Source organism: Protopterus annectens, chromosome 13.part0 (genome assembly GCF_019279795.1).
Source record: "Protopterus annectens isolate FY-2018-M chromosome 13.part0, PAN1.0, whole genome shotgun sequence".
NCBI lineage: Eukaryota > Metazoa > Chordata > Ceratodontiformes > Protopteridae > Protopterus > Protopterus annectens.
Window position 1 is genome coordinate 590020241 of NC_056747.1, and position 13606 is coordinate 590033846.

At 36.9% G+C, this 13606-nt stretch overlaps 1 protein-coding gene across 1 annotated transcript in view; it reads left to right on the forward strand.

The window, feature by feature from the left end:
- The window catches only part of PITPNM3 (PITPNM family member 3), a 1300985-nt gene that overhangs the window by 1076314 nt on the left and 211065 nt on the right, over window positions 1-13606 (forward strand). Inside the window, exon 13 of the mRNA XM_044054869.1 lies at window positions 2977-3125. Coding sequence (XP_043910804.1) covers window positions 2977-3125 — 149 coding nt within the window. The remainder of the gene's footprint in view (window positions 1-2976; window positions 3126-13606) is intronic.

Genomic DNA, 13606 nt, shown 5'->3' on the forward strand with positions numbered 1-13606 from the left:
TTATAAGTCTGTGACAGTTTTGTAACTATTATTCCTTTATTCTGTATGTATAACAGTGGACATCATTATAAGTAGTCTGTTACTCATATTCATAGGACTAGATTATCATGTACTGTGTGGGAGTCAACATGTTCACCTATCAACTAGATGACCTTTTGGAAAGTCACCTGATATGAACTGCTGCTATACGTTGCACATTTGCCAGATATAGGAATTGTGTAAGTTGCCTGGATGATGCACAGACACATTGTGTGTAATACCCTGTACACTGCATACCCACCTAGCAGTTGATACCCTTCAGGTTAATATAACAGACAGCTTGTGGAGCAGGTGGAGCCTTGATAGCAATGAGCGTGCAGTCAATGGCCTCTATGACTTCCACAAGATGGGTTATGTCATAGAATGCCCATATAGTACGGTGTTTCCTCCTATACAGTCTGCGGAAACTTAATATGCTGCCACACATGCTGCAGCATCATCTCAAAGAAACTGTTCCCAAGTTTATGAGGCTGACACCTGCAAAAAATCTAACATGTACCCTGCCAAACACCAAAAGGTTTCTTTAGCAGGAATGGTTAGTGCCATATAATCTTTTGTGTCCACTCGAAGAGGTAGCCCATACAACCCCCCAGTTCTGTGTGTGACTGCACATGAGGCTTATATCTCTGCCCAAAGAGTAGCAGTCAACATTATCCCAGATGTGGAGATGATGGAATTTCAGCCTCTAATGGACTCTTCTGTAATGATGAGAGTGATGATGTGCAGCATCATGGACACTGGTCCCCAAGGCAGTCACTAGCACATGCTGACCAGCTACAGCAGCTGCTTCCCCTAACATCTTAGCATGGGTGCCACATCTATGCATTGAAAAATGATGGTGCTCCAGCAAACTGATCACCTCGGGCCATTGTTCTAACTTTATACTTGTTTTGAAACATGCTTCCAAGTTTGATTTCTTTATTTGCATAGTTGATGCCTCTCATTTACTTATTTACATTCATTTGTATGTTATTACTCAGTCATTTGCATATGATATATACTGCACTATTTTTCTGCTAGTCCAATCATGATACCTGTATCTCAGAATCACCCCTCCATGTATGTCCTTGTTCACAGCACTATTACACTTGATACATAGTGCTACTTCTTTGTAAATATCTCATTATACGTTAAATGCTATTTGTATATTTAACAAGTTAAAGGAGTTTCTAATGCTGCAATATAAAGCATGTGGCGTAATGCTTTAAAACATCTCCAGGCTCCCTGGCTTTTTTCTCACATACAAAGTCTGCTTTGGTATTGCCTTTCAAATCTCACACATCTACTCTGGTCTGCATGTGCTCTAGTCTCATTGCACACTGACTGCTCTGCTTGTGCATCTGCACATTGAGCAGGAATAAACTCTTTTTAAGAGCAAAAATATACCTTTTCTGGGATTTTTAAAAGGGAAAGAAGACTTTTTTTATTTTTTAATAATAATGTTTCATGACCAGGCCAACCAGCCTTCAACAGGCCTGAGGCAGCTGCCTAGGTTACCTTGTGCTGAATTTGGCTCTGTCTAATCAATCAGTTCACCACAAGAAAAAAATCTATGGTATCTGGAACAAGTAAAAGACTAACAAAATGCCCAGCCACCTTCCACATTACAGACCAGTTTAAAAACAGTATTGATATAGCCACACCCTTTAGATACCCAGGCATTTGTGTCAGTCAGTCCCTTAAAGACTATGTTTAATGTTTCCCCCCCCAAGGAAATATTTTTCTAAGATAAGTGGTTAGGGCCCAGTGGTGCAGTCAATAACATTGCCACCTCACAGCAAGAGTATGTCGGATTCGATTCTCAGCTGTGGTACCTCCTGTGTATAGTCTGCATGTCCTCCCTGTGTTCACATAGGTTTCCTTCAAGTATTCCAGTTTCTTCCCCCATTCCAAAGACATGCTGTGGATTGGGCACTGTGTGTGTGTGTGTGTGTGTGTGTGTGTGTGTGTGTGTGTGTGTGTGTGTGTGTGTGTGTGTGTGTGTCTGTCTGTGTGTGTCTGTGTGTGTGTCTGTCTGTGTGTCTCAGCCGCAGCAGGGCTAGCCACCAGGCAGATCGATCCTTGGTGCTAATTGATTGACACTTTTGAAGTGACACCCCATATGTAACATAATGGGGAAAAAGGGGTTATGGATGGGTTAGGGTTAATATGCAATTAGCAAGGTGATGTGAAGGGGAGAAGCCTGTTTTTTTACCATTGATTTAATATGGGTTTGACTGCTTTTGTAAGTAATTTGGGGTTATGCATTTTGATGTTTCTGTAACTATGGGAAGCAGCTCTGTTGCCCACAAAATTGTCAGTGGTTCCCCATTATTATTCTACTTTAAATTATTACTGTTTTCCTGTGTCAGATCAAAAATATTTAGCTTTAGTTTCTGTGTTGTTTAAAACTTTGCATTTCGTTATATTTGTTTTCAAGATGCAATAAACAGCATATAGTATATGCAAGGTTTCCATCTTAGTGCTACTGTCTTTTGCTAGTTGGGTATCTCCAGTACTGTAATTGTGCCACTCAGATTACAAGTTAAAGTAAATAATTACAATATATCACTAAACATAAGTTTGTGTTGTAAGAAGAGACAGCTGTCATACTGCTGCATTTAGGTAAGAGTTCTTATACATGTATGTTTTACTCATTACAAAGAATCATTGAAAAAAGATTAAATCCTGTTACATGAAAGAAAGTTTTATGCTTACCCAGGAAAGCCCTACTGTAAAGTGAATGGAGTAGTTTGCCATAAATTCATTCAAAATACAGAACTGTCAAAATGTGTCATTGCTGTCTTGGCTTCTGAAACTGAAAATATTAAGACTAGTCAGAGATAGTTACTGATTTAAAAATCTTAACTACTGTTGTTGTTTACTTACATCTTTCAATACTTAGATTATAGCTATGCACATAATACATTAACACTCAATTTGTTTGTTTGTTTGTAGTCACTTCAAAATGGTGGGGTACAAAACGGATAGACTATGCCTTGTACTGCCCTGATGTTTTGACTACATTTCCCACTGTGGCATTGCCACATCTTTTCCATGCCAGCTACTGGGAGTCAACTGATGTTGTGGCGTTCATTCTGAGACAGGTAAACTGATTTTTTTTTTGCTGTTGAAAAAAGTACAAAATAATCTCTGAGCAAACCATCAATTAATAACGCCATTGTGGACTGAAAAATTGTTGTTCATCCTCTACTGAGTACCAGTGCTTCGATTTAAAGTACCCACAGACTTGCATTCAGGCCATTCTGCAAGTATGAGACCATATCCTGCCTTCATCATTGTGTATAAACTGAAAGGCCAGTTTATTTCGGGCATTTCCAAGTTAGTTTTTTTGCTCCTTGGAAAGGTACACAGAGATGTCTCACACAATATTACAAAACAAGTATTGTAACAAAAAAATTATTAAGTGATTGAGCATAAATCATGTGCTTGTTTTGGTCCCTTTTAATTTGGAATTAGAATGAGAAAATGTTGAACATTGTTTACTAGCGATATCTACAAGTAACCAAAAAGTGTATATTTTTAAAGAATTCCGAGTAGCAGATTTGTGATTAAATTTACTTCAAATATGTGGATCCATGAAACAGAATTCTTGATTGCTAGTATTTAGCCATGAGTGGGGAAACTACATACATGTTATTTTCACAAGCTTACAACAATCAATTATTTTCTTCATGCACACCCTTTCTACTTGCCACATCCTCTTCTTTATGGTATTTTTTAATTTTTTTTTTTGAGCAAGGAAACTTTGTCTTGAGGAAGATATTTTTCATCAGGTAACACAAGATATTATGTAGAAATTGAGGAAGAGCAGTTACAAGGAGCAAACTCTTTGGTCCTCACTATAGAAAATTTTGGGTAGAGGTGGGGATCATAGGAATAGATTTGCTTGTCATAAAAGGACGGCATACAGGCACCATCATGAAGACATCTTTTTTTTGTAACATGATATGTCTCCTTTGTAGAGGAGCTCTCCAGAATAATTTTGGAAATATTAATACATTCTGTTGAGGAATAAAACCCTATAGAGAGAAGCATGAGAAATTACTCCTGAGTTATCATAAAATAATTCATCTAGTCTTATTGACAAATTGGCACATTCTGGCATGTACGTAGTTCTAGGTCTATCTTCTGAGGACCCCCAAAATTATAAGGGTTCCTCCATTTATAAGAACAGACTATCAGTGATAATTATTGAGGATAGTGAGAGTGTATTTGCTATATTATAGGACTAGTCTATGCTTTAAATTGCTCATGTAATGCAGATTAATGGACAGACCATGTTTCCAGTAGACATTATAATACAGGAACACATTAGAGAGATTAAAAAAGCAAAATTGAAATAGTGGGCTTTTAAAATGTTTCATCATGTATTGCTGCTCAAATGCAAAATTGTTAGACATTTCTAATATTATTTTGGAAAAAGAAGAGTGGTTTCATTTTACATATAAAACATTGCAACCAAAAGGCCTAAACAGAGAATTAGTTATGAAATTCATATTGTAATGGCTTAGCGACTACTTTGACAGAATTGTTTGTTGCTTTGAATATTGATGTTTTCTAACTGGTTGTTTTTTGGTAGCTGGTTTAACAGGGGATTTTCATAATTTAATGAAGGCAGTAGCTGAGGTACTAGATTTTTTTTTAATATTTTGAAATAAATTTAAGGTGTTAAACTCTGAAGCAGGGCTGTTATGATGTGTAAGAGAAGCATTATTTTTCTCTAATGTCTGCTCATAGACAGAACAGTAAAAAGATATAATGTATTCTGGATGCAAATTTTAATCCGGTGTACTGTCTCCTAAGTTTAAAGGGATAGTTAATGTGCTCCAGAAATGTATTCACTACTCAAATAATAAACAATAAAATTAATTGTAATTATAACAGTGTCCATCATTTCCTGTTCATCACATATGCACCAGGCAATACTGCCACATTTCATCAAGTTAGTCCAGACTTGGCAAGAACCCACTGAAATTTGTATGATTGTCCTGACTGGTATGGCATGCAGTTATCTCCAAACCCTTTTCCTGAGCAGTCTCAAATGACATCTGACATTCGATCTTAACTCTGACAGTAATATATATGTAACTGTAGAAGAGTGGTGGTAAGTACATCTTGTGACATACCTAATTGGTTCGCTGACAGAAGAAATTAACTATACTGACATTGGAGCAAATCACTGAGGTTTAGCAGCAAGAACCTTTTGTACTGTTGTCTCAAATGCCCCAGAATCACAATGAGCCCACATACTTGATGCTTTTTAGCAACGGTGTTCACAAGCTGTGTACTAGTAAGTTGCACCGACTGAGAGACAACATAGACACAACATGGCACTAGGCAGTATTGCCACTTGTGAAATGCAGCTAGTACTAATTTAGTGTTTCATGTATGTAAGGATCTAAACAGTGCAGTGCAGATGCATAATTCTGCTATTTTGTCATTATCCCTGAGGATACCACTTTGTTACCTCTTTCCTCAAACTGTAACCAAGCAAGGTAGCTGGACAGATGTCCTGCTAGTCTGCTGGCGCCTACCCAACACCCCAATATAAACTTTACCTCACACAGTTTTTGCCATGATCAGTGTGAAGTGTACTGTTTTCATCTGTATCAGCTGCAGATTTCCAGAGGGCCTAACCAGGTGCAAAGTTCCACTGTATCTATCTGTTGTTGTAAATGCCTATGCATATGTGTAATCATAGTACATACAACAGTCATGTATCTGCCTTAAAATGTGCCTGTGTTAAAACAGATCAGGTATCTGGAATATGGTGAGCATGATTACCACGGGAGTGTTATCCAGACCAATTAAGGCAATTAGTGCAGCATCCACTATGCTACTATGAAGTAACCTATCTTACTCATTTTAGGCTCTGGAAAGCATAGCTTGGCTTAAGATAAACCCAGGTACCACTTCAGGCATAAAAAGAAGGATTTGTTCTTAATGAAACCCTGTCTTTGAGAAAAACATCAGATAAGGTTGACCCACCATAGCTTGCAACTAAGATACTCATCTTGCAAATGTCACAACAATAAGTAAAACTGTCCATGTAAAGAACCTCAAGCCAGCCTGATGAGCTGGTTCAAATGTCGGTTCCGTAGCGACTCACATTCTGAGTACAGCGGAACTGTTTTTGGTGATTTTATTTAAGACTTGGTTATTGAATTGCACTGGTTAAACTACGAAACTTATGGAGCAGCTTTTGCAGCAGCAGCTGATTATTATGCAGCGTCTTTTAGCTACGTTAAAAGAACAGAAAGTTGTTGAGGGACTTGATACGAACATTTTAAGAGAAGGCAATGTTAATATATCATTATCGGAGAGTGAGGAACATATTTTTACATTGCACTCCACGCCTGGTACTTCTAGGAGTCACCCAACAGCCAGCAATTGTCCGAAGGATTTTATTGGCGTTGAGACAGCGCGTACCACAGTAGGAAGTGATGGGTATGTGGTTCCGAGGCCGAATTCCAATTCGAACGCTGGTGAGGGGTCCAATAGTGTTTGGAGAAAGAGTACGATGATTCCAGAGATTAAGGAATTACTTACAGCACCAAAATTTGGGCAGTTAAATAACAGTCGAGATATGGGGTCCTTAAACAAACAGCTTAATGACTTTGAAAAGGCATTGCGAAAATATAAGACTTTGCAGATGGACAACGTTTTTTTGGAAAGATCGCTTGAACTGAATCAGGTACCTAAAGGACTTAGAGTATTTAAGGTACCGTTCGGATTTGATAAAGACAGTGAGTTTTTTAATGAACTAATAAAAATTTTTGATGACACTGGGAAACAGTTAATAAAACTGATTATTAGAAATAATAATTTTAAGTTAGCGCAATTAAGCGAACTGTTAACAACACTTGACAATAGCATTAGAAATGATTTGTTATTCGACTGTAGTAAATTTAAACTAGACAACATACTAGCAGAAGTTAATAGATATGTTAGTAAAGGTCTTGACAATAAAAATGAAAAATTACATAGGGATACTAATGACTACTCAAACAATCGTGCCTATGCACATTTTAGATATTTTAAGCGATGTGACGCATCACAGAGAAGCACTGCTTCTAATGTTAATACAAGATATAGGGATGCAGTCTTAGAGAATGATAATGGTCAAACACAGATTAGAGGAAATGTGGTTTATGATAATTTTGCTGAGCCTTTTTTAGAAGAACAAGTGTTACGCAGATCCGAACGCCTGAAAGGGCGTTATCAGGGTCAGCAGCAGCAACAGCAATATTATCAAAACAGCAGCAAAGGAAGATTCAGACAAGCACAGCACCAATATTAACAGATAGGTTGTCTGTATTAGACTGCGACTTGTATGCTAAATCTATTGATAATTGTGCCTATAGCAACATTATGCATATAAATGATGAGCAAAATTGTATTATTGATACAAAAGTTGAATTACTTGAAACTAATTATGGGAGAGTATTTCCTGAAGAATTTGTGTTCGGAAGAGCTGGAATTAATTGTAACAACATTTTGAATGCTGACACTACTAACATTTTGCATGAAAATGAAACAATAGTATTGCAAACAATGGAAGATTTAAATTGTAAAGTTATTACAGATGGGGGTTTCTCAGTTTACAATTATACAGAAAAAAACTTGGAAGGGGGTTATTTATCACTGTTCAAAAAGGGTTTCAAATTTGTTCCAAGTTTTAAGCCTGATTTAGGAATAGTTTTGTTAAATCTGAAAGCATATGTGAGACTGCTTAACTTAAAAATGTATTTTAAAGGAAAAACTGACAAAGTAATTACAATAGAGACCTTTTGCTAAAAAGAACAAGCATGTTTATTCCACCTAGTAACCCCATTATTCATTTATTTGAAATGTTCTGTGAATTGCAATTGAGAAAAGTGTGGAAAGATGGGCAGATTTCAGCTGATAATCTCACAGTAGCTGAAAGATTTTGTCTTAAAGAACTAAGTGCTTCCAGTGAATATAAGGTAATGAAACCAGATAAAGGGGGAGGTGTGGTCATTATGAGTAGTATAGATTATACAAACCAAATGACTAATATGCTTAACGATGAAAGCACTTATATTGGGGTATCAAAATATGATATTATAAAGGCATATTCTAAGATAGACTGGCAGTTGTATGAATTGCTTATGGATGGAGAAATAACACAACACGAGTATGAATATTTGTTAGATGAATACCCTGTAACACCATCCATATTTGGGATACCGAAGATACACAAGAATGTAAAAAACCCCCCTTTAGGCCAATTGTGGCAGCTAAACATTCTAAATTGGAAGCAGTAGCGCATTACATTGATATTAATTGTAGTGAAGTGATAAAAAATATTAAGCATATATTAAAAGACTCATGGCATTGCTTGGAAATACTTAAAGATTACAATACAGCTAATTTGAACAAAGTATATTTAATTACAATTGATGTTGTCAATTTATTTTCTATTATACCTTTAAAAGAGGGATTAGAGCTTTTTGAAGGAAATTTAGAATTTTATGGCAATATGCATACAGTTAAGCATAAGAATTTGGTAAATTTGATGGAGATGGTGCTTGATAACAATTTTTTTAAACACGGGGGTGAGCATTACAAGCAATGCTCGGGCGTAGCTATGGGGGCAAGATGTGCCCCCATTTACGCCAATTTAGTTCTAGCTATGTGGGAAAAGCAGCACGTTTTCACAAGTAAATTTTGTTCAAAGATTGACATATATCTGAGATTTCTGGATGATATATTACTGTTTTGGAAGGGCAGTATAGATGAATTTAATGAATTTGTGGAATTCCTGCATTGTACAACGTCATTTTTAAAATTTACTTTTCACATTAATAAAGATTACTGTGAATACCTTGATATCAAATTGTTCAAGAAGGATGATGAGATTGAGTCTAACATTTACAGGAAAAGAACATTCTCAAATTCGTATTTGCATTACAAAAGCTGCCATCCATCCTTTCAAAAACGTAATTTGGTAAAGGGCCAAATGGTGGGGCTCTCTAGAATGATTAGTGAGGATGCTACGTTTGATTTTGAGATAGACAATTTAATTGACATGTTAATCGAGAGAGGTTACCCAAATAATTTATTGTTATACATTAGAAATGAGGTAACTAGTAAAATGAATACTGATTATAAACCAGTATTAAAATATGGTACAACAAGTAAATACAACAATAAAAAAAGGTAGCAATACTTTGAAATTAAGTGCAATGGTGTTGCCATTTAGTAACGTTACATCTGTTATGTTGGGCACTATTAGAGATGTGTGGGACAAAGTCTTTTGGAATCAAGCTGAGATCTTGCAAGACTTAGGTCAAGCACCGACTGTTGTTTTCAGTAGGGACAAGAATCTGAAAGATTATTTTGAGAGTGAAGTATTATTCAGAGACTCAGAAATGAAAAAATGTGGGATTTGCAGATCATGCAGATTTATTATGGACGGAACTTATGTTGCAATAAAGGGATACAAAAGAACCATTAGATGCCCAGGGCATGTAAATTGCAACACTAAGTTTGTAATTTATGTAGCCACATGCTTATCATGTCAAGCATTCTATATTGGGAAGACCATTAGAAAGCTTAAAGAAAGAATAACAGAGCATATTAGAGATATTAAAAACAAAAAGGAAACAAATTCTTTATACATGCATAGTAAAAATTGTCCAGATTTTAAGAGATTTCTCTTCTTTGTGATTGACAGGATCCCTCAAAATATTAACAAAGAGGGAGATGTTAACGCATTGCTTGAGTTCAAGGAGTGTTTATGGCAATTAAGATTAAATGCATGTAGTAAACCTGGAATAAATGAACATGTTTCCATAGCTAGCTAGCTAAAAATGAATTCATATATTATCTAATGCTATTTTTTTATACAGTTTAAGAATTTTCTCCATTTTAGTCCATTTTAATTAATTAAAAACAGTTTTTGAAAAAAATAGTTTTTGAAAGCATTTCTAACTGAGGGTGTATGACGTTAAGTTAGGTATTTCCTAAAAGACACACACATTGTAATGAACAGTTATAATTAATTATTAATTATTTAATAGCTATTTAATAACTTAAAGAAATGAAATTATTTGTTTGCATGGTTTTTATGTCATGTTTTTTTATGTTAAGTTTCTTATGTGAAGTTTTTTATTGTATATATATATATATATATATATATATATATATATATATATATATATATATACAATTTAATTATATTGTATGTATGCTTTTTAAAGTTCTTAGGTACCAAATTAATTAATTAATTGTAAGTGATTTGATAGGATTAGATATAGTATATAAGAAAGCTGCTCTGCTTATGAGATCACTCTGATGAAACCCACGTTGTGATGGGTGAAAGCGCTCTGGAATTTCTTGTTAATTAAACCTTTTCGTTTGTATTCAGTTGCGTTTCGTTATTTAATTTTACTAGTTTTGTTTTCCTGTCTAAATTCAAATGGAGCAGTAGTTCATTCTTCTAACACAAAGTTAAGATCCCAAGAGGGAGTCACCTGTTTCCTAGGAAGCCTCTAGTGCAATACCCCTCTCAAAAACATTTTCCTATGAGACTAAATGTAAGAGGGGGATCTGTTGGCAGACATTCTGAAATTGCCATCAAATGAGCCTTGGCAGAGGAGAAAGACAGGCCATACAATAGTAACTGACACAAATAATGTAAAACCAGAGAAACACTACCCCTGAATGGGTGCTGGTTATTTTGTTGGTATTAATTAGAAAACCTTTTCCATTTGATAATACATGATTTTCTAGCAGCTGTTTTCCTTGCCTGTATTAATACCTGCTGTACATCCTCAGAAAAAATGGTCCATAAGCTCAATGCCAAAAAGTACATTGTCATCCCCTTTGGTAAAAACTCTATACCCGTGAGTCTCTGTGGTGTAGTCGGTTAGCGTATTTGGCTGTTAACCGAAAGGTTGGTGATTCAAGCCCACCAAGGGATGCTGCTTTTTTCTACATAGGCAGCAGTCTACTTAATGCCAAATGTGTGATAAGAGACCTTGGGACCCAGGTGGACAGTAGTCTCTCCTTTGATAATCACATCGCCACAGTAGTCAGGAAATCCTGCATTGTGGCACACCTCATCACAAAAGGGTTCTCATCCAGGAAAAAAAGAGGTCATTGTTCCCCTCTACTCGACACTCATTAGACCCATTATAGAGTACAATGCCCTTTTGGAAAGCACCTCACAAGACATCTGCAGCAGCTGGAAAGGCCACAGAAGTACCTCACAAAGAGGATTACTGGCCTCAAGCAGATGCCCTACACTGACCGTCTCAAAAAACTCCAGCTTTAATCCATAGCATATCACTTACTCTGAGGTGATCTCTGCCTAACATATAAAGCTATGTCAAACCCAGAGCTGTTGGACATGCTACACCTAAAGAAATCCCAATCCCTCCGAGCTACATGCTCTAGGGACCTAAACCTTGTCACCACAATAAACAGGACATGCTGGAGGGATACATTTCTGTCACAGTGGCTTCCCATACTCTGTAACAAGCTACCCATCTAAGTCAAGCAAAGTTCCTCATTAGCACTCTTGAAGAAAAATCTTGATGAGTGGATGGGAAATAGGAAATACACCCCGGGGATCACTTCTGTGACTGCTTGACAGGGGCACAGGAAAATAACTTTCTTGGGTGCAATAAGCCAGGGAGCCTTGTTGGCTAGGCTTACTTAGGCCCTTAGGCCAATAGCCTAGTACCTACCTATGAACCTATAATAGGTGTTAAGATCATATCATCCAGGCAGTCAGTTGTAGTTGCTTTGGGAGAGGAAGTATCTGACACCCCTGGTCTTGTTTGAGTAAATCCAGTCTGCGAGGAAGCATGTGGTTAATTGCCACTGGCTATTTCCAGAAGAAAGGAGAACCAGTGTTGCCTGGGCCAGAAGAGAATCACCACAGTTATCTTTGGAGAGTCCTTCTAAATCTTCCGAAGTACCCTGGATATTAGTGGAAAGAGTAAAAAGCATACAGGAATATTCCCATCCAAGGGATAGAAAAGTTGAAGTTTTTTTTTTTCCTGAAGAGAACTTATTGGCCCAGCAGTGGAACAGTATTAGTGGACTGTCACTCCTCAAAAGTCCAAAGTGGAGTGCTCTCTTTGGTGGCAAGAAAGGTCTGAAGGGCTTGGCACCCAAACCTGACTTTTAATCATCTCAGCTCAAGCTGAATAATTGTTTGGGTGAACTGAGGTGCCCTGAAGCGTAGGAGGCTGGCCATACATTATGTCTTTGGTAAGGCATGAGCCATATAGCTTAGGCAACTGCAGCAGTGATCAAGTGAAGGACATCTCTTGTATCCTGCTCGTAGGCAAGGAATTATTGCAACCAGTTTTTGTCTGTTGCCCGTGAGTCCTGTGTGGATTTATCATGTGCTGTCAACTCTGGAATGAAAAAAAAAGCAGTTAAAAATGACTTGGGGATAGATTGCTGCAAAGGAAAAGGTCCAAAGAACCATGTACAATTCCTTCACATTGATATATGTGTGGTCATTTTTGTTTTATATGCATACACTGATAAATTCTGTTATACACTTAATTTTTTTCCAATTGTATGGAAGCATATTGTAGAGGTAGTCTGTATAGAATCTGCTTCTCTTGGTTAACATTCATGCAGAGATAGTGTGTGCTTGTTGTAACAGTTGTGTTTGTGTCCCAACCCTGGGGCTCATAAACTTAGCAGACTGATGTAAATATACACCATAGCCACTACAGTATGCTGCTATGAACTACTATGTTTCATAGACATCGACTGATTGCCCATGGTGTCCTTCAGCACACATCCTGTTTTCTAGTATAGCATACAGGATCATCTAATCCACCACTGTATACTAGGTGCTCCTGTGCCCAGGATGGAGGGATGCATTGTGTCACATGGCAGTGCTTACACATACAAGGAGTAGCAGGCAGTTTAGTAAGATGTACAAGACCTTGTTACGTAACTAACAATCTGTTTGTCACTACTGCATTGCGGTCTACCGTCATGCTCAGAAGTGAATTATAAAAATGTTTTGCCACATAGGTATGAAGACAGATATGGTGCGGTATGAGCTTGCATTGGTAAGAGTTCACCACCATCACTATGTAAGGCAGAAAAAAGTGTGTTTTGGGTAGCAGCAGGTGAATACGTATAGCAGGGAACTCCAGCAGTAGTATTTTGTGGATGTTGTGTATTTTTTGTTTGTTTGTTTCTGACAGCACTAGTGTGTTTTTTCACATAAACATATAGTGTATCTCATTAGGGGGAACATTCTTCATTTTTAGTCTTAAACAGACCAGGTTCCTCATTGATCCACAATGGAAGGGTCTGTCACGATTTCAGCATTAAGACTTTTTAGCTAATATCCATGGTAAATAATGCTCAATCATGTTACCTCATTAAAATAACTTTTATAAGTATATAATAATCCATTTTAACCATCTTGTGAGCTTTCTAAATGAAGATGTTTCTAAGCAATTAGTAAGTGCTTCACATTTTACCCATTTGTTCCACATTATGAGGGTCAGTGTGTAACATTTTAGAGATGGAAGGTTGAAACTTGTTGTTTTTCAAC